This window comes from Lepidochelys kempii, chromosome 6 (genome assembly GCF_965140265.1).
Source record: "Lepidochelys kempii isolate rLepKem1 chromosome 6, rLepKem1.hap2, whole genome shotgun sequence".
NCBI lineage: Eukaryota > Metazoa > Chordata > Testudines > Cheloniidae > Lepidochelys > Lepidochelys kempii.
In genome coordinates this window covers 111,918,565-111,943,786 of record NC_133261.1, presented here as the reverse complement: position 1 = coordinate 111,943,786, position 25,222 = coordinate 111,918,565, and the positions used below count along the sequence as shown (strand labels likewise).

Sequence of the window (25,222 nt, the reverse complement as noted above, 5' to 3'; positions counted from 1 at the left end):
TATTTTCAATATTCAAAACAACTGCCATCCTTGGTGGAGATTTCATCTCAAATTAAGCCACTAAATGTCAAAGTAGGAGAGTCAATTACTGACTTGTACTCTGCAATATCACATCATATTGGTTCGTTTCTGATCCAAGCTGCTTGTTCCATAGGGTAAAAGTAACTATTAATTTCATAACAGCATTCTCAGCCTCTGAAGTGAGTAATGTTCAGCACTCACATTAGATACCACCCTGTTGGCGAAAACAAAGTCCTCTTTGAAGTACAGGGATGTGAGTGAGTACAGTCTGTGTTGCTCAGAGAGTCGAAGGTCAGAAGCAATCTAGTCTAACCTCCCATATAACACAGGCGGTAGAACTTCCCCAAAATAATTCCCAGGGCATCTTTTAGAAAAAAATGCTATCATCTCGATTTAAAAATTGTGAATGATGCAGAATCCACCCCCAGTAAGTTATTCCAATGGGTAATTGCCTTGTTTCCAATCTGAATTTGTCTAGCTTCAGTCTAGCAAAGAAGGGTATAACATGATCCAGTGGCTGGAAGCTGAAGAGCCCATTTTTAAGTATTTGTTCCCTATGTAGGTACTTACAGACCAATCAAGTCCCTCCTTAACCTATTCTTTGTTAAGCTAAATAGCTTGAGCATTCTGAGTCCATCATTATAAAAGCAGGTTTTCTAATCCTTTATCATTCTTGTGACTCTTCCCTGAACTCTTCAATTTGTCCACATCTTTCTCTAATTGTGGGCACCAGAACTGGACACAGATTCCAGCAGTGGTCACATCAGTACCAAATACAGAGATCAAATAAGCCTCTTTATCCTGAAAGGGGCTTGGGGATCATGGTGGATAATCAGTTGAACTTGAGCTCCCTGCTGAACATGTAACACTGGCCAAAAGAGCTAAGGCAATCCTGGGATGCTTAAATGGGGATCATAAATAGGAAGAGTGTCCCCCAACCTGCAAGTATGGCCAACATTCTTTGTTCCTAGATGTATGTATTTACATTTAGCTTTATTAAAATGCATATTAACTGCTTCGCCCAGTTTACCAAGTGACACAGATTGCTGTGAATCAGTAACCTGTCCTAGTCATTTAACATCCTCCCATTTTTGGGTCCTCTACAAACAGAGAGTGATTATTTTGTTCTCTTCCAGGTAACTGATAAAGATGCTAAATATCATACGGTCAAAAACCAGGCCCTGCGCAACCCTATTGGAAACAAGCCCACTCAATAATGGCTCCCAGTTAACAGTTACATTTTGAGACTTATCTGCTAGCCAGTTTTTAATCCATTTAATGTGTGCCATGTAACTTTTATATCATTCTAGTTTGTTTTTAAATCAAATTGTCATGTAGTACCAGGTCAAATGCCTTACCTAAGTGAGTATATTATGTCAACGCTATTACCTTTATCAGCTAAATTTGCAATCTCAAACAAAACAAAACTAGTTTGACAGGATCTATTCTCCATAAACCCATGTTGATTTGTATTAGTTACATTGTAAAACAACTAAAAGAAGGCAATCAAGTCCTGTATCAGCCACTCCATTATTTTGGCCGAGATCTAGGTCATCCCATTTACACTTTTTAAAAACTGGCATTTTGGCAGCTTTCTTCCAGTCTTCGGAACTTCCAGTGTTCCAAGACTTATTGAAGATCAACAGGAGCCTGATGGACTGTTAATGAGCAGCTCATTTGGATGCAAGGTATTTTTAAACCAATATTTGACGCTACAAAAACTGGATTCCAATAGTAGAATGTAAAGGAATCAGATACTCCATTTTGCAGATCAGTACTATAGTTTTAGTAGCTTCAGAATAGTATTTACCTATGTGAAAGTGGTTTCCTTCCAGGATCGGTAGGGGGGTTACAAGCTCCAACAAACTGAATCCTCTCTAATTTCACCCAGGTCTGATCTGATGTACGGTAGAAGCCTCCATGTTCCACCATCTGAATGAGGGAATTGTTTTAATATAAGAAAGTTTCCATAAAAGCATAACAGTAGAATCCTTAGTTTCACAACAAAACAAACCTGTCTAATGAAGGATATGACTCTCTGCGTGCCATACTTATCCATATCTGGCAAGTTGATTTCATCACAGAACAGCACCAGCCACTTTCCTAGCTGCACGGGGGCCAGCACCACTCCATTAGGTGTACGCCTGTACTCACAGTAATGATCAAAAGTTTTCAAAAGTAGCTCTGGGGTAGTAGCACTAGAGAAGTTAAGTCCAACCACCTTTAAAAAAAAAGGGGGTGAAAGAGGTAAGACATTTGATATGTTTTAATAGCTTGAAATCTTAGAAATAATGGCCTGTGATGGGATGTTAGATGGGGTGGGATCTGAGTTACTTCAGAAAATTCTTTTCTGGGTATCTGGCTGGTGAATCTTGCCCATATGCTCAGGGTTTAGCTGATCGCCGTATTTGGGATCGAGAAGGAATTTTCCTCCAGGGCAGATTGGAAGAGGCCCTGGAGGTTTTTTGCCTTCCTCTGTAGCATGGGGCACGGGTGACTTGCTGGAGGATTCTCTGCTCCTTTAAGTCTTTAAACCACGATTTGAGGATTTCAATAGCTCAGACATAGGCGAGAGGTTTTTCACAGGAGTGGGTGGGTGAGATCCTGTGGCCTGCGTTTTGCAGGAGGTTGGACTAGATCATAATGGTCCCTTCTGACCTTAATATCTATGAATCTATAACCAAAGTTTCAATAGATTATCATTCCTCAGTAACAAATATATGTTACAACTTGGCCTTCAGACTGAAAATATATGCTGTATGTTGACTAGATACTGATCACTGGATGCTGTTTACACAAGTATTTGGGTCACTACAGATATGTAAAATTCCTTATAGACTTTGCCATCAAAGTCTGTTATGTGCCAGTAGCACCCACCTGTTACACATACTGTCTCTCATCACTGTTAACAGGTTTAAACACTCATATACCAAGACGGAACAGCTACCTGAACTCAAAATACTTTTGATTTAATATGAACAAGTGGAAAAAAGCCAGTACTACTGGTGCTAGTTAGAAAGGAAGAACAGATGGCCTTGAAGTTAAGGGACTCCTGGAGTTAGGAAGAGTCTAGATCTTCCTGGTGACTATGGGCAAGTCACTGATTTCTGCTTCAGTTTCCACTCCCTTTTACAGTTCATGTTTCTACTTCACAGAGTGTTATAAAGATACATTCATTTACTTGGGCAAAGAGCTCTGATACAATGAAGTTTTTGCCATGTAAGTAGAGAGGTGTTGCTGTAATCACGAGAGTAAACCTTGTAGGCAGCTTTTACTTGTTATAAAATTTGCTATTATTCAATAACCCACACATAAACACAATAATTACCTCCATATCAGGGAGGGCTCTGAGAGCACTGAAAAGGGTCATAGTCTTTCCAGAACCTGGTGGGCCACAGAGCACTAGGGGTTTGTGTTCCGCTAGCCAAGTATACAGCAAAGCTTCATGCCGGACAGTATCTAGGGTTGGTACTACAACATCAGGAGCAGCAACCTTGTGTGTCTCAACTTCAATCTGAGGAACCTTGGACTGCCATGGGACCCATTCACCTGTAATTGACACCTAGGTGAACAGAAATACAGTTAATTAAATTTAGGAGACAGATGTGTTCCAGTGGGGTTGTCATCACAACCCCATCTTATTTTACACAACTTCATGCTTTAATCTGTGAACTCAGTTAGGTTTTTAACACCTACAGATTTAATGCTTTGGGACTAGTTTAGAAGCAGGCTGGATTACACAGTACATTATGTACCAACTGAGGGGGGGGGGAATCAAATGTAGAGTGGCTAGCCTTGAGCTAACTTGTGAGATATTGATTTACTCCCATTGAGAGAGGTTAATTTAGAAATAGTGTCATTCTGGTTTTGTTTCCTTAGGAATTAGGTTTTTAACCTATACAAAGTACAAGAGGCTATTACCTCATAATCAATTATGGGTATATTGGGTGCTGTGGGCAATGGTACAGTGGTGATTCTCCTAATGTATTCTCCCAGCTCTGCTCTCATTTTCAGACGGCTGTCTCCAGAAAGTGACCACAGTATTGCATAGACCAGGTATCTCTGATGGAAGAGAAGAGAAAGATTAGTCCACACAAATGCAAAAAAAGTATTACTTGTGTTCGAAGGACAGCTGAAGAAAATACAAGGAGACTATTCAATGAATCTGGTAACTGTGTTCATCTTTAGGCTTTCAGATCACTTTGCTTAAGTATTTACTTTACCTGGATATAACGCTCCAGTTGCTCTATCTGCATAGGGAAATCGGGATGGTTTGCATTGTACTGGGCTACATTGCGGCAAGCCTGATGCAACATAGAGAACAATGAACCAAGACAGCGCAAGCGAGTGAGGTCCATGATATGCTCTAACTTGAAAGCATGTTCAAGAGCTTTAGTCACAAGTCCATTAGATGTGAAATAGGGCTGCATAATTGTTGCTGCATCTCTTTGAATCTGTTGGTAAAGACATTAGCATTGTTCAAGGAACTTGGTTTGTAGTCTTAAGTCATAACACTAGATTTTAAAATAAGTTTGTCAGTAGCATGGATTCAAAATGTCATGCGTGTTGTATTCCCTAAAATTATACTTTGTTAACTCAATCTCTATTTATATTCAGTACAGCCGGTAAGATAAGCTTTCAAGGCACTTCCTACTTTTAGTGGGTCTGGTGTCAGTCCACAGTATTACAATCCATTCCAAGTTATACCTGCAACATTGGAGAAGCTGCTTCTTCACCTTCATCTTCTTTGCCCTTTCGCCTGCGCTGAGCTTCCTCTTCACCTTCATCCAGAGGGATGCTTCGTAGTCTGGCCAAGAAGTTATTGAATATCATGTCAGTGCTTAGAACATCTTCACTGAACCAGACCATTCCACATCTTGACACTGTGGCCAGAGTAGCATATTTCAGATCCTGTACCTCAAACATGATACGCACCTAGAGAGAAAGTGCAGACATTTAAGAGAAGTTAGATTTTATGTTCTACTGAATCTATTACAGTAACTCCTCACTTAACATTGTCCTACTTGACATTTCGTTGTTAAGCCACTGATCATGTCAGCAAGTTAAAGAAGTATGGGCTGGATGGATGCACTACAGGGTGGGTAGAAAGTTGGCTAGATTGTCGGGCTCAATGGGTAGTGATCAATGGCTCCATGTCTAGTTGGCAGCCGGTATCTAGCGGACTGCCCCAAGGATTGGTCCTGAGGCCGGTTTTGTTCAATATCTTCATTATGATCTGGAGAATGGTGTGGATTGCACCCTCAGCAAGTTTGCGGATGACACTAAACTGAGAGGAGTGGTAGATACGCTGGAGGGTAAGGATAGGATACAGAGGGACCTAGACAAATTAGAGGATTGGGCCAAAAGAAATCTGATGAGGTTCAACAAGGACAAGTGCAGAGTCCTGCACTTAGAACAGAAGAAGCCAATGCACCGCTACAGACTAGGGACTGAACGGCTAGGCAGCAGTTCTGCAGAGAAGGACCTAGGGGTGACAGTGGATGAGAAGCTGGATAGGAGTCAACAGTGTGCCCTTGTTGCCAAGAAGGCCAATGGCATTTTGGGATGTATAAGTAGGGGCATTGCCAGCAGATCAAGGGATGTGATCGTTCCCCTCTATTCGACATTGGTGAGGCCTCATCTGGAGTACTGTGTCCAGTTTTGGGCCCCACACTACAAGAAGGATGTGGAGAAATTGGAGAGAGTCCAGTGAAGGGCAACAAAAATGATTAGGGGACTGGAACACATGAGTTATGAGGAGAGGCTGAGGGAACTGGGCTTGTTTAGTCTGCGGAAGAGAAGAATGAGGGGGGATTTGATAGCTGTTTTTAACTACCTGAAAGGTGGATCCAAAGAGGATGGATCTAGACTATTCTCAGTGATAGCAGATGACAGGACAAGGAGTAATGGTCTCAAGTTGCAGTGGGGGAGGTTTAGGTTGGATATTAGGAAACTTTTTCACTAGGAGGGTGGTGAAACACTGGAATGCGTTACCTAGGGAGGTGGTGGAATCCCCTTCCTTAGAAGTTTTTAAGGTCAGGCTTGACAAAGCCCTGGCTGGGATGATTTAGTTGGGACTGGTCCTGCTCTGGGCAGGGGGTTGGACTAGATGGCCTCCAGAGGTCCCTTCCAATTCTGTTATTCTATGGTCTGTTAGAGAACATGCTTGCTTAAAGTTGCGCAATGCTCTCTTATAATGTTGTTCGGCAGCTGCCTGCTTTGTCCACTGCTTGCAGAAAGAGCAGCCCATTGGGCCTAGCTGGTGGGGGATAGGAACCAGGTTGGACCAGTAGCCCTGTGCCCCCCCATTCAGCTCCCCTAAGCTGTCAGTCACACACACATGCATGCCTTTAGAAAGTGGAAGGAGTGGTGCGCTCCAGTGGAACAGCATGAGTTCATCACGCTCAGTTCCCACAGGGAATGTTTGCAGCCACTGCCATGTTGTGTCTCCCTCCGTTCATGCTGCCTTGTAGAGTGTGAGGCTACATTAACAACAACGTATTATTAACCCTTGAGAGCTCAGCCAAGTGCTAGTTCATCAATTCGCAGGAAGGCATTCCCTGGGAAATATCCCACCCTCTGACTTCACCACCTCAACCAAGCTTCACAATATACAGTATACAACTGTTTAAAAAAATTTGTGTGTATTCCACACACATCCACACGAGTCTTGTCTGGTGGAAAAAAGTTTCCCTGGAACCTAGCCCCCCACCTCCTACCCCCATTTACATTAATTCTTATGGGGAAACTGGACTAGCTTAACATCACTTCGCTTAAAGTAGCATTTTTCAGGAATATAACTTACAATGTTAAACAAGGAGTTACTGTAAAAGCTCAGTTAACATGCTTCTCTAAACTCCTAAGAAGCCAATAGGTGGTATAAAAATTAAGTTTTTTCTTAACACCTAATTAGACATTCAGGCATGATCTAGTATTTCCTAGTCTGGTAGGGTCAAGGTAAACCTGACATGACAAACTCCATAACCACAGAAGAGTTTTAAAGAATTGAACCAGACCATTGCATAAGATCACTTTTGCTCTGATGCAATATTAACTTTACTCTGTGCCCACAGTTTGTGTGGTAAGAGCCTGTTCATGTCAGCTACCAAAAGCAGCAGAGCTATCAAATTTTCAGTAGATTAAACTATTTAGAAATGCTAAAATGTTTGTAAAAACAAAAAGAACTTTACATTTGGTGGAAGGCTGAGACGTTCTCCATTGGGCAGAGTCAGCAGTTTGTTGTCATCCAGCACGGAGTTTAAGTTCTCCACCCATTCAGGATCTACATCCCCATCAAAGATGATCCACTGTCGTTTTTGCAATTCACCTCTCACATTGTCTATGATCCTAAATTCAGGAAAGCATTTAGTATAGGTTAAAAAACAGTAATATTCCCTTTCCTCAATCCTCCATGGCAATGACAACATCCAAGGATCTCTCCAATAGCCACTTCTTAACTTATATGCTATTAATGTTTAAGACTCACTTTCTCAGGACATGTGTAAACAATCCATCTGTCCATTCTCTGGTATTTGGATCCAAAGTACCATAGAGGTGATCTTTGCTGATTGCTTTTGGATCAATGATGTGAGCAACACCTTCTACACCCTCTAGCCGCTCCAGAGCTTTTAGCAGCACTCTCCAAGCCATGCTCTTTCCACTTCCAGAAGGACCCACCATCATCAACCCATGATTGATCTGGGTAATTTGATAGAGCTGAAGAACCTGTGACAGAACAGATTTAAGACTTCCAGTTATTAAGATTCAAACATAATAATCCGGAATCACTTAAAGTTGAAATTTATTTTAGGTACTCTGTCTATTTGGGGAGCGGTTATATTTGATTTCTGTATCACGGAATATGGAAAATGCTACATGTACTTTTGTCAACTCCACATTGTAAGATTTACAACTATCACAATGTACCTTTTCCACCCACATGCCACCAACTTCTTCTCCATCACCATAGGTAAGGTACATTTCCTGACACACTTTCTTAAGCTCCTCTCGCAGGGCTGTCATTTCACCACGATGATACTGTACTCCAGGGAATACATCAGACAAGAGACTGAACAGCAATGGGATGTCTTCTGCAACAAGTTTAGGTACCATTGTTTCACACACACTCTGGATCAAAATCTACACGGAAAATTTTCATGCTTTGATTAGACAATACAAGGCAAGCAATGAATATCTGCATTAGTCACATTGGTAGAAATATTTCAAACACATCACGCTGAATACTAAGACTGCAGAGTATATTGACATTTGCTAGGTTTGCATTTGGCATTCTTATTCCCTGCAAAACTTATTTGATGTTGAGTTTTGTATTTGTGCAAGACCATTTATAACAGTGCATTATGAACTTGAAGTGATGCTATACAGGGAATACTTAAGCTATCACCTAATACAATTGCCTTAATTGAGGAGTGACAGCTGTACTTGCCTACATAACATTTATCTGAAAGTGATGTGAACTACAGAGGAGTTCATTCAGAACGTCTACTCCACTTGGAATACAGTCAGGACACCACTCATTTTATTGGAATGGTGAAAGTTTGTAATGATCACAAACCATCAGGTGCTTCTGTTTTATTGTGAGAAAGATACTTCAACAACTCAAGCACTGATTAAAACTCCATTCAATCTGCTGAAACCACCACTTCTGTAGCCTAAAGTACCAAGACTTCAAGTAAATACGACAACGTGTGAACTTAAATAGATTACGTTTATGCTAGATACAGCAGGTGCTTTACTGTAAGTGCTCATATACATGCATATCTACAGTAATCACCCCTTTGCTATGAATCAATATAAAAAAATCTGTATGTTTTACCTCTTGTTCAGGTAGGTTCTCAGCAATTTCCCCTTCATCAACAACTTCACCACGCTCTTCCTTCTCCCGCTTTATCTTCTGAATCCTCTCCCTCTTCACATTTCCTGCACTAATCAGTACACTCTTCAAAGCTCTTAAGCCAAAGTCATAATGACTTTGAGAGGAGAGCTGCTCATCACAGAGTCTAAAGATAAAAGAGATCAGAGTCAGTTTTAGATATACTAAGATCACAAAACTAATGTTCAATCGTAAAGTGTCAAGCATGCTTACTGTTCTATATTCTTGCTATTGTATTTTCAAAACTACCTACAGAGCCATTTTAAGATCCAGATTTAAGTACACAAGTGATCTTTTAATGGTCTGGGCCAGACTTCTTTAAGGGACTATTACTTACTTGAAGAATGGGACAATCTTATTGGCGAGCACTTCAGCAGTACGGAAACCCTGGGAGTACAACATGACCTGGGCAATCAGCTGGCGGTCTGGCTTTGTCATTGCCAAGCTACGGAACAGCTTCTTCAAGTTGTCTGGAAGATTTGATCTACCCGCATAACCAGGATTCATGGTGATGAAGATAGCCATGTCTGGGCTCACTTTAACTTGTTTATTCAGCAGCTCACAAGTAATAGGTGCGGAAGCTAAAAACAGTTCACACAAAAATTTGTTACATTTGATTTTGTCTCAGTCAAATTAGCTATCAACTACAGTAGTTGAAACTTCACTTTTAGTATCCTGTATATTTTTGTTTATGGTACAACTAATCAAACATTTTTTCTACCACAACACTAAAGTAACACAATGTTGAAAGTGACTGCATATCTGTTGAAAGCTACTTCCTTTAATTGTTTAAATTAAATTTTCAAATTTAACAAAAACCAAAACCCTGGCCAATGGGGTAGTAAGGAGATTTCTCAAAAAGGACCTATTTCAGACATGCAAGTGAGGGCATTCTTTTAACAGCTATACAAAACCATTAGCAATGGAAAAAACTGCATACCCTTGTCATAGTTTGGATTGCAATGTTCTCGCAAGGCTTCCTGGATGCACTGAACCTGCTGAGAAACAGCAGAAAGCATACGCTCCTCAAGTCTGTTGAACTCATCAAAGCAGCCCCATGCGCCCACTTGGCAGAGCCCCACGAAGATGCGTCCCATTGCCTGTAGGCAGAGAAAAAGAGAAGATAAGCTTTATGTACACACACGTTACCTTGGTTATTCTTCCCTGTACACAGTGAAACTGGTGTAGACTGGACAGGATTGTGGTTACATATATTAACCCCCTATTGTGAGATAGAGAGCACGCACGCGTGTGTATCTTTACGCTGAGACTCTCTATTCTTTCAACAGAAACAACTTCTCTACCCCCCCACTCCACTCTTCTCTACCCACTCACACCACTCTTGCTTCTCAGAGTTTTCAGTTTTTGAATGCCAACTTCCATATTCTAGAATGTACAAGGCACTACTAAGCAACTTCCATTCCTCTTTAGAGAAGTCTGATACTTATTAATACTAAAATCTCTGCAAGCACACTCCTAAACCTGCAGCAGAATTTAAAAGTAGTTCCGATGCTGCAAAAGATCAGGCAGTCCATTGACATAAGGAGTATGTGCAGCAACATATCCATTAGCCAGTCACACCTACTTGGTTTCCACTAAAGTAGGTCTACTGCAGTTGGTCACACAACATGACTGGGGGATGGTAATGGAAGACTGTAGTTTGAAAAAACTTGAAGTTACCTTCCTAAAGCTTGCAGTTCAGATCTTCTCTTGCTAAATTACTACCTAAAAACAGAGCAGGCAGCTTCTAACCCAATTCTGCTTTAGGTGGTAGTGAAGTCCAATGAAGCACAGTTAAGTAACCAGAATCTATTTTACCAGATACAGGAACAAGCTTTCAAAGACGTTTTGAAATCTACAAGCTTAAATGGCATATTTATGAGATCTTAAACTTAAAATGACAAATGTTCTCATATTAAATTAAAAATACTATACCTGAAAGTCAAATGTTTCATCACAGTTGAAAACCAGAACAAAGCGGCCAAGCTGGTGTCCAAGGGCCTTTACAGATTCTGTTTTACCAGTACCAGCAGGACCTATTTTTAGAACGCAATAAAAATATTAGTCTCTTCCTAGGCACTAAACTGACAATATTAACATCTGGAGTCTACGAGCTGGGCTACAGTACCACGGTAAATCAGCCCAAGTTACACTACTCGAATAATGTAACTGAAGTCGATGTAGTTTAGGTCGACTTACTGCAGTGTCTACACCGTGCTGTGTCGACAGGAGATGTACTCCTAGACTTCCCTTACTCTTCTCATGGAGGTGGAGTAAACAAATAAGTAGGAGAGCACTCTCCCATCAATTTAGCATGTCTTCAACAGACCCGCTAAATCAACACCTGCTGCATCAATTACAGCAGTGCAGATCTACTGGTAAATATAGACATAGCCTAAGTGTTGCTCATTTTTCAAAATTGGAGTCTCAACTATGGAAGTTACTTTATTAATTTTATAGCTGATGAACATCAATCTTTACATTTAACAGAAGACACATATGGAATAAGTACAAACTTACCAAACGGTGAGCCTCCAAGTCTTGCCTCCAAGGCTTGCGTCATTGTCAGGTAACAGCGGTCAGTAAGAGGAGTCTGAACTAGTTTATCCTGAACACCAAGATACTCAAAGCCGTAGTTGAATTTGGCATTTGCCATCTGAATGGACAGCTGCTGCAACACATCTGTCTGTTTTGGGTCAAAGTAGAATCGCATCTGGCTGAGCCATTCAAAGGATTTGGAGTTGTCAATCTTGCTTTTGATCAGTGATCTTGTAACATCTCTTTGGTGCACTAACTCCGTAATCTGGAGAACAAGCATCTCATTAGCAACCACAATGAAAAAAGATCATGTACTCTAATGAAACTAACAATTTTACTGCATCTCAATGCACCTCAGTTTATGAAAAGCCATTGCTCCGTGCTAGACGGCATGATCTAATATCCATCCTCTAGCTTGCAGAAAGGAGGAGCTAGTAAAAAAAAGTCCGTTGCTACAGGATCTCTCTCAGCCAAGCTTCAGGCCAAGGCATGGTTCTGTCCTTACGGACAACTTTTTCTGTCCACAAGCACAGAAAGGAAGCCTATCCATACTCATCCTGCTAGACTTCGCTGGCACCACATACTGTTAGTCACCAGATATTCTTCTCTGCCTCCAATGATGAATGAAAGTGCCCTTAAACCAGCTCACATTTTCCTCTAAGAAACCCCAAGTGCTGTAGAGGGACAGTGTTTCTACATCCCTCCCCAACATACCCCCAAGAGCCCTCACCTCTGAAGTCCCACAAGTTTTAATCCTCTGCACAAGTCTATATAAAGACATCAAGAGAACTGGTAAGACACTGTGGGCTGAAATCTCAGCAGGTACAGACCAACACGGAGCTCTACATCTCCATTTCCAGCTTTCAGTAGCTAGAATCAGCTGAATGAAGCTCATCTGATTAGAGCTAAACCCAGCCAAGACTGAGATGCTGGTAGATAAAGAGAAATGTTTCCAAGAACTTGCTTCCCCTAAGACTTAACTATGGAGGGCACCTTCCCCTCAGACTAGATTATCACGAGCCTTCAATCCTTTTGGATGCCCAAGACACAATAATGTCAACTTTCATCTGCAAGAGGCCAGAAATTGGCACTTCATTGTATCAGCACAGACTTGGACATGGTAAGGCTGAAGGTCCATAGATTTGATTACTGCAAGTCATGTCTAGCAGTGAAGCCACACCCCAAGTGAAAGCTCCAACTTGCCAAGAAACTAGAGTGCTGTGTTTTGTACAGCACAGACTGCCACAAACACCATTCTGTGGCTATGCACTCTACACTTGTTCCCCAATTAGAAGTTTCATTCAAGGTTTATTTTACGGGAGCCTTTCAACAGGACAGATTGTCAGTTGCACTCGTCTGGTGGAAAGTAGAGCTTCTTAGGAGGAGCTGGAGTTATGCTATGAATTCAGTGGGCAAGAAGTGATGACTTAAGACTTTCGTAGCTAAATGCAAAAACCCTTCAGTTTAGCTCTTCACATGACTATGACAGCCCCTCACACAAACACAGAAGTTTTAAGTTAAACTATTTCTCATGTAAATGGTTTTTATTTTTAAACAGCTGAAGGAGCTCAGACACTATGGTTATGGGAGCCATATACATACATAGATAAAAGTTAATATAAACTCTAGATTTATAAATCTTATCTACTCAGAATAGGAGATTGGGGGGTATATTCCAAGAGTTTTCTATTCACTAAATAATTCTGCAGAATCTTGTGCTACATGGACATTTAAGTTTATAGACATTATTTCAAGTCAGGCATATGTAATATCTACAGAAACAGATGCTCCTCAAGAAATCTTGATGGGAACATTTTAGTTTTCCCTAGGTGTCACTTTCATGATTTGAAGATGGACAGATTGTGTTCAAATTTTGTAAGAGACCGAATGACTACTGAGGATGGGGAGGAGCATATTACTTACCAAGTGTTCCAATTTCCTTCTGCGGAGAGGTGGCTGTTCCATCAACACAGAGTCTGCTAACACATTCAGCGTGACCTCAACATTAGTCAGCACAGAGTGCAGAGGACTGCTGTCGTCTCCACCACCCATGCCATTCAGAGCAGATTCCACATTCTCTGACCATGCAATTTGGGCTGACAGGACAACAAGCTGGGCCTGAACATTTAAAATACAGTTAGATTTTTGCTAAGAGTTGTTCCTCCCACAAAAGTGTACTATATAGTTTGGTTAGACAAACGTGAATAAGATGGATACCTGATATTTGTCAATCCAAGAAATATAGAGACCGGGATCAATTGAAGTTGCTTTACCAAAGATTTCTACTTCAGTAACAGACTCGGCAAGCAGCTTTGCAAGGGTGACCCTCATTTCCTTTTCAACAAGTGTGAGCCACTCATTGATCTTAGGATGTTCTGTGATAGAGACAGGTGTTTTGAACAGCACCTGAAACAATTAAAATCAAGTGTCATTTTAGTTTTAATTTCGACCAGGTTTGTAAGTTTGCAAAAACCCCCAAAGACACAGTTTTACCTCCTCTCCTTCACGTGATGAGATCCCCAGAACAACAGTGTTATCTTCACTCAGGATGATGCTCGAAACTCCAGCAAACATTTTCTTGAAATGTTTCTGCAGCTTAGCTACATTCTTGCTGTTTCCTATGATTTCGAGCAAGTCCTCATCACCAACGAAGTAGAACCTATTATTAGAGATAAGGTTAAAGCTTTTTAAAACAACTGACCACTGAGGTGAAATTTTTTTTTTTTTTTACACTTAATTGAAGGCCCAGAATTAATGTGTTTACTTGAACCCTCTATAACCCTTATAAAACTGGGAAATGTCTGCTAGTTTGTGCAATGCTGCGTAATTCTTTTCCTGCATACTTCTGTTAGATCATAGTAAAAATACCTCAGGGCTTGTTCTCTGCACTATTTTTAGTCTATCTAGAGTTTTCTTCCCACTTTAATACCTCATTAGCAGATAAATGCCAAGTATTGAAAGATTATGAGACAGCAAAGCTCCCATTCTGAACACATGCTTGACATGGAGGTTATGTTTAGATCTACAATTCAAGGACCTCACACACTACTAAGAATTGAAGGTGAAACAGAATGCAACATGAATCCAATATAGAATGATACAAGTTCTTAAGCTTTGGTATTTGGTTAGATTCCTAAGGGTTCATTAAGCTTAAACGAAAACAAAACTAAACTGGAGAATTTCATTATTCAGTACCAGGTGAAACAGCCTATTACGCAATATTTATATTCAAATTATGCCATTTAAGTTACTAATCACAAGTGACCCACACAAAGAAATTGAAGTTTATCACTTCCCAGGAAATGGGACCATAAAATGACTAAATTGTTCAACCTTTATTTTTTTATGATTCCAAAGCATTCATGTTTTGATATCTTCATATGCACTAGAAGGTTGCTATCGGAACACAATAAAAGGAAGTACTTAGGCACTACCATGCAAACAAACACAATTCCTATTAGAGTTTATTCCAGCACAATTGGTTGAGGAGATGAAATTCCTTACCGAGGAAAGGAGGATCTTTCCCTCTCCAGGTATTCTCCCAATGCTTTCTGGATCTTTCCAAGCAAGTCTGCTAATCTCTCCAGGGACCTTTGTACACCTTGGATGTTAAGAACATCCATTACAAGGGGAGATTTGGATACCTTTTTCATAAGTGCCAGAAACTCAGTACTGATGCTGTAAGTGAGAGTGAGAAAAATATTAAGCACACTTTAAATGAAGGATACGATAGTACAAGTTCAGTTACTGAGCGTAAAAAAGGGTGATATCTATTAATTTTATTAATATTGTGTGAGAGTTAGGGGGTGGCTGGCTTTATGCTATACTGAAGATTAATTCTAGATGGAGCACTCCACACGGTACCCAAGAACCAGACAATGACTAATTCAATTGCCGGCGCTCAAACACGCCATACAGTAAATCCACCACTGAAGTCTACCTCTGACTCTCTGGCGTGGTGCATATGTCTGTCATGGGACATATGTCCTGAACCTGGTCAAAGACTCTGAAATGGATAAGAGACTGCTTGTTAGCTCAGGGTGGGAGACATCAACTGAAGATTGGACACAGGCAGAGACTGCAAGGGTGAAATCTACCTGCTTAGCCCAATGCGAGATGATACGTGGGACAAGAGGGGCTACCTAAATTTGCAAGGAAAGTCAAAGGTCGAGGTCACATAGGTTTACAGGTCTTATTGTTTTAACCCTTTTCTTATGTGCAAAAAAAAAAAAAAAAAAAAAAAACTTTGTCTATATGAACAAGCTGTTCTGTCACTGCACTCATACTGGTCATAAGCTTCCAAAGTCTGCAGCAGGGGCCAAAACCCAGATAGACCTGCTGAGAACACTGTTGGTGAACAGGAGTATTTTGCTCTGGGTCACTAGAACAAAAAAAGTGGGGGCAAATCACAGGATTCACTGAGACAATTGCAGACCTATCACTTGAAAGAGATGCTCATGCAAAGGCCAGGCAGAGGAACAAAGTCAATGGTGCAGCTTGCCCTGAACTGTAACTGAGAATTTCACACAAATCCGAAGTATACCTTTGGAACCTCTGGGTTTCAACAGGCAATAAGTGCTTAATATCAGCACTACCAGTAAAGATACCCTCCAGGTAGACCCATCGCCTTTGGACATCTATCCAGACATCAAAGAGTGCCATGATGCGATTCAATTTGTCCTCCCAGCTAAGGGCATCTTCTTCAAACACCTAAATGTTACAAAAACCATTAACATTCAGTTTACCGTTAAAAAAAACAAAACAAAACAAAACAAAAAAACTTCACCTACAAGTCAGTATGATTTTAAGAAGTTGGACAAGTAACACTAATCAAGCTAGTTTAAGAACTGAATTGGAAATAATTTTGTAAGCTTGGTTAAAGCTATAAAAAGGTATAATCCACTTATACACCTAACAATTTGCCAAACTTGGCACACAAGGTGCTAGCTGAACAAATGTACACTAGGAAAAGAATATGAAAACAAGGAGGGAGCCAAAGATAATTGAAAAGAAAAATAAAGTAATTTTACATTATACCTTGTAGTACGGTGATAACTTCATGGCAGACACACTGTTAATGTGCTCCTTGACCTTGTTGAAGAGATCATCCCAACCACGAATCAAACGACATTTGTTCTGATAGTTAACCAAATCCAGTTCATAAGTGTTCCACACTTCTCTTATCTTCAAGAAAAAAAGTAGTCAGATTATGAACTCCCGATAGTAATTTTAATTCTATTACGTTTATTTCATTCTGTAGTGTAGAAATGTAGTTACATGAGCTTGATTCTTATCTTTTTACAGAGCACATGAATCTGCAGGCCTTGGATTGCTGTGAATCATATGGTGGGAGATTTCATAATTATGTCTTGTGGGTCAGAGTTAAAGGTATTGCAACTCAAAACGAAATTACAGAAGGAAGTTTCCAGTCTTCTACTTAGAAGTTTTATAATAGTAATGTTAGTACTAGCTATATATTTTACTTGACTTATCTTTAAGTTTAAGTTACAGTACCTTCAGTAAACTTCCGAAGCTTTTAATAAAACCCCTAAACCTATGGGGTTTCATGTTGTGTCAGTTTGTGTGTTTAAAAATGTATTCAGTTATTGAGAACTAACAATAGATGGTGAAGATCTAAACATTTCACTCTCACCATCCTGGGTATCTAAAATCCAATATGTTACATAGCTGTCAGCAAATTAACTTACACCTCTAAAACCTCTCCTGCACAACAGGTCTAGTATATGTAATGATAGATACTAGCCTGTTTCAAGAACTCTTCCAAAGCCATCTCTCCCTGAGCCACAAGAAGTACATCTTTGACAATTGCTTCATTCTTCTGCAAGTCAACATCCCAGATCTGTCCCAGGGTTAGTTCAGAGACAACCCAGTTAACGTGAAGCCTCTTCATCAGCTGCTTCCAGTGACGATCTTTAAGAGCCTCAGATTTCAGTTCAATCACCAGCATGTTTATCTAGAACGCGAGACAGCACATATTAAGTTAATGGATGCACTTACCCTTGATAACTAATTAAAAAATTATGTACAGCTTACCTTCATGTAACCCTTCAGAAGTCTCTGAACATATTCATAGGAGGCATACTGCCGCAAACGAGCAGGGAAGTTTTTCAACTGGTTCAGTAAGCCGTCCAAATTTTGTCGAAGCTGTCAATAAAATACAGAAGCCTTGAAAGAATTCATCTACCAGCAACATTATGATAAACACAATCACTCTAGTAAACTGGATATTACAACAGTTATCCGTTTTACTTACAGTTTATCATCTTAACACTTTTATTCAACTGTTCTTTAAGAATGGGAGAATCACCCTTACATAATATTGATCATACTTTGCTATGCTGCATATATTTAATTTTGCTAACACTAAATATAGCTGTATACAAGGCAGGCAAATCATATACTAGATGAATGAAAACATTCAATTATCCCTCAAAACCTCATCATTCCAACAGATTCTCCATGCATTTGTTGATATATTCCACCTCAGCAGATTATGTGGAGTCAACAGTACTGCTTTAAGATTAATTCACGACTGTTGGCGCAATACTAGTTTTCTCTATCCCTTGATCATTGAAGTAGCACAGCATGAAGTAATTTTATACTAGATCACAGTGGTCATGAAATTGTGACATTCTTCCTTGCAGATAAGAGGTAGAAGCCTCGTTTCAGGTTTATGTATCCAAGAAGCATCAGCTGGGCAATAGCTTTTCATCAGTGAAGCTGGACAAGTGTTTGAGAAAAGTGCTAATTTAGATCAACTTAATTTCAGGAAACAGATAGAGCATCAATTCTTGTCCTCTGAAGACGTAGCCTATAATTAAATATAGTTAAGGTTGTGTAGTTTCTGCAATCCTGACAATTTTTCAAATTTTGTTTTGTAAGCCTTACCCTGTTGAAGCTTCAGTTATGAGAAAAAGTAATTTCTGCCGTTCGGTGCTGCAAGTTAGATTAAGATAGAGGCTGCATTCTCAGTTATGAATTCTATTTTTCATATGCCAAAAACACCCAGGTACATAAGCACCATGCCATATATTCTGGCTCATTTTCAATTTGTTAGAGAATTTAAATGTATTTTTATCTCAAAGGCCAAAAGGTGAATAGTATAGCTGTAGTTATGCTTTCTACATACTGAATAAAAAAGGTACCTTGCGAGGCTGTACTGAAACCCACGGCTGTTCCTTCATCTGATCAATCTGGTCCCAGACCTTGGAAAGCTCAGACCAAACTCCTTTGAGGTCTTGTAACTCTTCTAAAGCTACCTACAGTACAAGGGATACATCAAACTTTGGTCAGTTATATAGAAAAAGATGGTAAATATCTGTCCTAAGTTAGACAGAACTTCTTAAACAAATCATTGGGATAGAAACTTGGTCAGGGTACAGGTAATTGGACAGAGACTTGACCCTAGCTTGCCTAGTACATCTCTGGTGGCCCAAAAGGAGTTACTATATGTTGGCTGCTCAATAGCTTAAGTTAGGACTTGTCTACATAGCAAGTTACTGCACAGCACACAAGAGTGAACGCCTACAGTATATCAAACTTGCCTTGCAGTAACATCTCATGTGGATGCTGCTACAGTGCAGTGCAGGTCCTGAAGTATGGCTTAGCAAAATATGACTTAGAACAGCATTTCTCAAACTGGGGGCTCTGGACCCTGGGGGTCCCCAAGTGTCCATGGGCCCCACTGATCAACTCAACTTCTCCCCATCCCTCCCAGCACCTGCACGCGGGGGAACAGCATTATTCCCTGGAGGCTACTGAAGCTAAACTGGGGAGATTTTAGGCACTAAGTCTGGAGGCACAGCGGGGCTAAGGCAGACTCTCTGCCTCCCCTGGCTCAGCGCCGCTACCCGCAGCCCCGGGGGGGGGGGGGCGCTGGGGAGTAGAAGAGGAAGAGGGGGGTCTCCACGTGTTGCGTCAGCCCTGAGCACTGACTCTGAAGCTCCCATTTGCCAGGAACTGCTGTCTATGGGAGCTGCAGGGATGGTGCCTGCAGGTAGGGGCAGTGCATAGAGACCCCCTCGCCCTCCTGCCTAGGAGCTGCTAAAGGAGATATGTTGGTTGCTTTAGGTGGCGCTTACCTCGTGCGGCTCCCAAGACAGAACCCGCACCCCTCAGCCCCTCCTGCACCCCAACCTCTTGCCCCAGCCCAGAACCTGCACCCACACCCCATCCCAGAGCCCACATCCTGTACCCGCTCCTGCACCCAAACTCCCTTCCAGAGCCTGCACCCCCACCCTCTGCCCCAGCCTGGTGAAAGTGAGTGAGGGTGGGGGAGAACGAGTGACAGAGGGAAGGGGGAATGGAGGGGGCAGGGTTGGAGTGGGGGCAGGGCCTGGGGCTGAGCCGGGGGGTTGCGGGTCCCTGAAATTTTTATCAAAATGGGGGTTCTCGGGTTGCTGAAGTTTGAGAACTGCTGACTTAGAAGCTACTTGTCACGTAGACAAACCCTTAGTTTAATGGCCAGATTTCTACATCTTATAAAGCTGCCCTCAAACATCTGTGGTTGCAGTCTTAGTGGAAAAGCCAAGGGCTGAATGGGTATTGAGACTGAGTTACTCACTCCTAAGGCTGGACCATCCCAGTTAAGGTTAGGGCACAGTGATAGGGCAGCATGAAGGGAGAACCACTGACTGCTATGCCTTCTCTATGAATGAATTGAAGGACTTCTGCCTACAAGAAGCCATCTGTCCAGAACCATTTACAAGCACCAAATTCATGGATTTTTAAACAACAGTCTGTACCTGCACACGTTCTTCACTGCCACTGAGTAGTCCTGTATCTGTTAGCTCAAGAGCTTCTTTGGCCTTTGCACATTTCTCACGATCATCTTTCAACCTACCAAATTTCCCTTCGTAAATGGTAAGTGCTTGAAGAGCCTCCTCAGGACGCAAGTTTCCCTAGAAAGAACCACATGAAGGACAACATGGCACAGATGTTAAGAGTTAGGGTTTAGCACTTCAAATCTGTGCAGAAACTACTTCTGATTAGCATCAGACACTAAGCTATCTCTTCTGCTTTAAGGAATTTACAGTTTCCTTGGCAGACCTTTAACTCTGGGTATACGAGTTACTGATCCCTTGCCTGGGTAAGCATCTAAAGAATCATCTTGGCAAGAGAGATGTTTTAGCAGACACTAGTAACTTTTACTTTAGGACACAGGCTCAACAAGATTCTTCCTCTTACCAAATATTCTATGAAGTGCACACTCCTTATTGCTAGTTAAATTTGTAAAAATCAAGTTACAATAGAGGTGTTTCCGTTTTAAAATGCAAGTCAGGGAAAGTGCTGGAATTTTAAACCAAGAGCAAAAGCAAGCTACACTTTCTGCCAAGTCACTAGGAAACCCCCTAAAGAGGATTCACATTTCTGCATCAAAATCTGTAAAAGTAACAACTATGCCCCCCTGTCTATCTCAGGGTTTACTGAACAACCTGTCTGTTACAGAATGCAAACTTTCTATCGTGAGTTCAGCAAAGAGACCTGAAAAAACTCACTGTCACAGGCTTTGTTTTCTCCCAGTCAGTCAGCAGGTCAGTTGTACGGCTCTCCACTGCTCGATCCTCTTGAACTATTTTCATTTGCAAGTTTGCTACTTGTTGCTGAATGGCAGAATCTTTGCGACGCATTATGTCATTGAAAGCACCCCACTCTCCTTCAATGTTGTCAATGTATAACCAGGAGGAAGGGAACTGGAACCTCTGTTTCTCCAGCAAGCGCTGACCATTGCGGTAAAGCTACAGTCCACACAAACATTGTTAGAAGGTAACCTACTTGAATTTCTAAAGTTCAATTCGAAATTCAGATAGCCAGAAGTCTAAAGAGAAATCAGCAATAAATCAGCCTAAAGAACCCTCAGAAGTATAAAGTACCTCAGTAAGGCTCACTATAGAATCGTGGTTTGAAAGTGTTTATCTAGAAGAGTTACTAGGACAGGAAATTAGAGGCAGGGTTTCTCTTAGCAGGCTTAGACTGGTCATGATCAATTGTCCCCTCCCTGTAGAAAAGCTTTTACGGATTTCCAGAAACAAGATGTTAGTAAGAAAGTGACAACTTACCTCAACTTGTTTCTCAAACTGCTTGATTTTACGTTTCAGGGATTGTACATATGTGATGAAGGTCACTGCATCTGATGTGCTAGCAGTGTCCACTGAATGCTGCTCCAACTCTTGACGGGACTGTTAGAGGGAAAAAACCCAGTATTTTAAAGGTGGATGTAGTAAGTTGATTTTGTAATAAGGAATCATTGTTTGGACTATTCTTACCTTAGAAATTTGTGAATGGAACTCTGTCATGTTCTGACCTAGCATTTGGCCAAATTTACTGAGTACTTCCTTATGCCAAGAGTCATATTTCAAGTTCACCTTAGATTGTACCTGCAATCAAGAAAGTTTACCGAGTATTACTATTAGTTATGAAGTCTCGTTTTATTCTCTATAAGCCCATTCTGAAGTTTATTTCTGCAGGTTACTTTTACAAGATGCGTGAAAGTTTCAAGTTCTTACCTTCCCATAGTCTATGATAACAGGTCCAAATTCCTTCCTGGTTTCTGCATTGTCAAAGGTTCCTCTAGCCTTCCTTATCTGAACCAAGAGGGCTTGCCACTTATTTAAATCTTCTCCAAGACGGTTGTATATGTTTTCAGCTTGCATATCCCATAAGCACTGGTACTGCAGCCATACCTATTAATAAGTACGTTACATAAGTACATTGATGGGAGTTACCTTTGATTAAAGATATAGAAGCGCTCTTCTAAATCCAACAAATGCGTTATTCTACAATTGCAAACTGAAAATCAGAATTCATATCCTACCTTAACATACTGTTCGACCTCTGTCACAATGCCCATAACAGCCGAATAAGACTCCTCCAGCGCTACAGGACCGTCAGGCATCCGTGTTAAGGCGTTCCGATAGAACTTCTCTTCCTCAGACAACTCATAGTGTACACCCACCTGACAAGACCCACAATTAAATTGTGAAGTTGCATATACCAAGTTCACAATACACGGCCAGTTCTCATTTTCAAAAATTGCTCCTTCATAACCATTAAAGATTACATGATCTGTATACAACTGCAATGCAACAGTTCTAGGTAGAGCCATCTTATTAGATTTATAAATACATTTATTATGCTTACCTGGTATCTTTGACTTTGAATTCTGGGTAGCGATAGTATTACCATTTTCCAGGAAAACATTTCTTGATAGAGCTTATATCTGCATTCTTCAATTGGTGGATTCAAATAGATCACCTGGTTGGTTATCCTCAGTTCATGTACAACATTCTAGAGGCATAGAAAGACACCACATGAAGTTTCAATTTTGCTAAACAAGAACCTGCTGGGCCAGCTAAAGAAACACAAAATACATTTTAGACAAAGGCTGCAACCTCTTCTTCTTTGAGTGATAGTCCCTATTGTATTCCACTGAGGGTTAACAACAAGCAGGGTGCGAGGAAGATGATGGAACCATGGAGTGGAGAGCACTGCCATGCCAAGCGAGGCATCGGTCGCAGAGTCTTGCGCCAAGATGTAATGGGAAGAGAAGGTACATGCCGAAGTCCACTTGACCGTCCTACATATGTCTACAACTGATACATTGTGAAGCGCAGTTGTAGTCGATGCTTGAGCTCTCATGGGGTGGGGACAACCCCGATAACTGATAGTGTAATACACCCCAAAACTGACTTAGAAATCTGCTGAACAGAGATCACTTGCCCTTTAATCCTTTCTGCAATCGTGATAAAATGTCTAGGGAGACTTCCTGAATCATCTCATCCTCTGAAGGCAGAAAGCCAGGGCGCAGCAGACGTTAAGGGAGTGACGGCACAGTTCCCCCACGGAGGCGTGAGGTTTCAGAAAGAAAGCAGGTAAGTGTATGGGTTGGTTGAGATGAAAATGGGATACAATCTTTGTCAGAAACTTGGGGTGCAAGCATAGGGAAACACTGTCCTTATAGAACATAGTAAAGGGGGAGGGGTCTGTCACCATGACCCTCACTTCTCCAACCCAGAAGTAATAGCTACCAGGAAAGTGACCTTCATGGAGAGGAGAGAGAAAGAGGTGGCGGCCAGAGGTTCAAAGGGCAATTTCATCAACACTGTGAGGACAAGGTTGAGGTCCCATTGGGGAAGCAATGGACTGAAGGGGAGAATAAGTCCATTGGAGGTCCTTCCAAAATCTGGTAGTCAAGGGTGAGTAAAGAGAATGCCCTTCCACAGGAGGGTGAAAGGCACGGACAGTGGTTACGTGCACCTTGATGGAATTGAGCGTGAGGCCTGATGTCTTCAGGGAGAGAAGATAGTCCAAAAGAAGACAGATGTCCACATTTTCAGGAGCAAGACCCCTCTTGTTGGGTCCATGAGGTGAAACACTTCCACTTGTCCCTGTAGGACTGCATTGTGGACTCTTCTCTGCTATTCAAGAGGATATCTTGTACTGCTGATGAACATTCCTGCTCTAGTGAAGATCACATCCGAGCTTGTTTTTTGGATGGGTAAGAGTCTCTGGATTGGGATACTGGGTCCTGCAGCAGTGTCGTTTGAGGAGTTCTGGAAAAGCTGGCCACTGAAGCAGGGGGATATGCTGACATGTGGAGAAGAAAGGAAACCAGAACTGGCAAGGCCACAACAGGGTAATCAGAGTGATCGTCATTCTCTCCCATTAGATCTTGTGTAGGACACGTGGCAGAAGCTCTAGGGAGGAAAGGCATAATTGATCTGGTCCGACCTACATAGGACCAGGGCATCACCTTGGGAAAGGTCACTGAGCCCCCCCAGTCTCCCATAGGAATATTAGGTGCATTTGCTGTTGGTGTGGGAGATGAAGAGGTCCCTGGTCAGAATCCCACAGCGGTTAAAAATGTTGGTGACCACGGTGTTGTGGTGCTCCCATTCGTGATCCATCATGAATTTCCTGCTGAGAGAGTTGGCACTTAGCTTGAGTTCTGGGAAGGTATGCTACTGACAACAGTATCTTGTGAGCAACGCACCAATCCCAAAGATGAACTGCCTCCGTACAAAACATAGGTGACCTCATGCCCCCTTGTTTGTTGATTTAGTAAACAGGGATAGTGTTGTCTGACATGAGGAGAACATGACAGGAATGAATTAAATGTGAGAAATGTGCGACATGCTCTCCGCATCGCCCAAAGTTCTAGGACGTTGATGGGCATCCAGTATTCCTGAGCAGTCCAAAACTCCTGAGTCATGTGCTCACCCATGTGTGCACCCAATCCGACAAGTAACATATCTATGATCATTGTCATGCTTGAAGGATGGAAAGAATGATGTTCCGGTTCAGACCTGACCTGAATCATTCCACCGCTAGAGGGAGGAGAGAAGCTCTTGGGGAACTATCAGTAGAAAGTCCGTGATGTAGTTCATGGGAAAACAGATCCTCTGGAGGCACAGCTGTAGACAATGAAAGTGGAGACAAGCTAAGGCAGTAATGTATGTACAAATAACCCTGGCCAGAACAGAAGGACTGGAAATTGCAGTGGAAATCAGCTCTTGTAGGGCTCTGGGAGGTGGGCATGTGCTAATATTGCATTGATACAGGCCCCAATGAATTCTAGGAACTGTGTGGGATCCAACTGATTTTCTGATGTTTACACTCACCACCAGGGAGGAATGGAGTGTAAACAGCATGGAGGTCAAGGAATGCCCCTCCCCTTTGGCTGCTAGCAGCACAATCAAATAATCAAGGGAATATAAGGACCCCTTGGCAGCGGTCCACCGCTCCCGAGAA

The 25,222-nt window shown here is 41.6% G+C and overlaps 1 protein-coding gene across 4 annotated transcripts in view; it reads right to left on the bottom strand.

Annotated features, from left to right (window-relative positions):
• The window catches only part of LOC140913372 (cytoplasmic dynein 1 heavy chain 1), a 70,152-nt gene that overhangs the window by 29,092 nt on the left and 15,838 nt on the right, over positions 1-25,222 (bottom strand). For all 4 annotated transcript variants that reach the window (XR_012159565.1, XM_073349662.1, XM_073349663.1 and 1 more), the window contains 30 exons: positions 22,613-22,759; positions 22,287-22,427; positions 21,979-22,155; positions 21,739-21,849; positions 21,532-21,651; positions 20,971-21,210; positions 20,218-20,373; positions 18,619-18,732; positions 17,507-17,617; positions 17,217-17,426; positions 16,490-16,636; positions 15,996-16,162; positions 14,957-15,130; positions 13,946-14,111; positions 13,670-13,858; positions 13,376-13,570; positions 11,435-11,717; positions 10,850-10,950; positions 9,855-10,014; positions 9,252-9,495; positions 8,858-9,041; positions 7,948-8,160; positions 7,508-7,746; positions 7,212-7,368; positions 4,729-4,956; positions 4,245-4,475; positions 3,943-4,083; positions 3,350-3,583; positions 2,036-2,242; positions 1,832-1,953 (listed from right to left, as the gene is read on the bottom strand). Coding sequence is in view for 3 of the 4 variants with exons in the window: in XM_073349662.1 (XP_073205763.1) it covers positions 1,832-1,953; positions 2,036-2,242; positions 3,350-3,583; positions 3,943-4,083; positions 4,245-4,475; positions 4,729-4,956; positions 7,212-7,368; positions 7,508-7,746; positions 7,948-8,160; positions 8,858-9,041; positions 9,252-9,495; positions 9,855-10,014; positions 10,850-10,950; positions 11,435-11,717; positions 13,376-13,570; positions 13,670-13,858; positions 13,946-14,111; positions 14,957-15,130; positions 15,996-16,162; positions 16,490-16,636; positions 17,217-17,426; positions 17,507-17,617; positions 18,619-18,732; positions 20,218-20,373; positions 20,971-21,210; positions 21,532-21,651; positions 21,739-21,849; positions 21,979-22,155; positions 22,287-22,427; positions 22,613-22,759 (5,309 nt within the window). In the remaining variant the exon portion in view is untranslated. The remainder of the gene's footprint in view (positions 1-1,831; positions 1,954-2,035; positions 2,243-3,349; positions 3,584-3,942; positions 4,084-4,244; positions 4,476-4,728; positions 4,957-7,211; positions 7,369-7,507; positions 7,747-7,947; positions 8,161-8,857; positions 9,042-9,251; positions 9,496-9,854; positions 10,015-10,849; positions 10,951-11,434; positions 11,718-13,375; positions 13,571-13,669; positions 13,859-13,945; positions 14,112-14,956; positions 15,131-15,995; positions 16,163-16,489; positions 16,637-17,216; positions 17,427-17,506; positions 17,618-18,618; positions 18,733-20,217; positions 20,374-20,970; positions 21,211-21,531; positions 21,652-21,738; positions 21,850-21,978; positions 22,156-22,286; positions 22,428-22,612; positions 22,760-25,222) is intronic.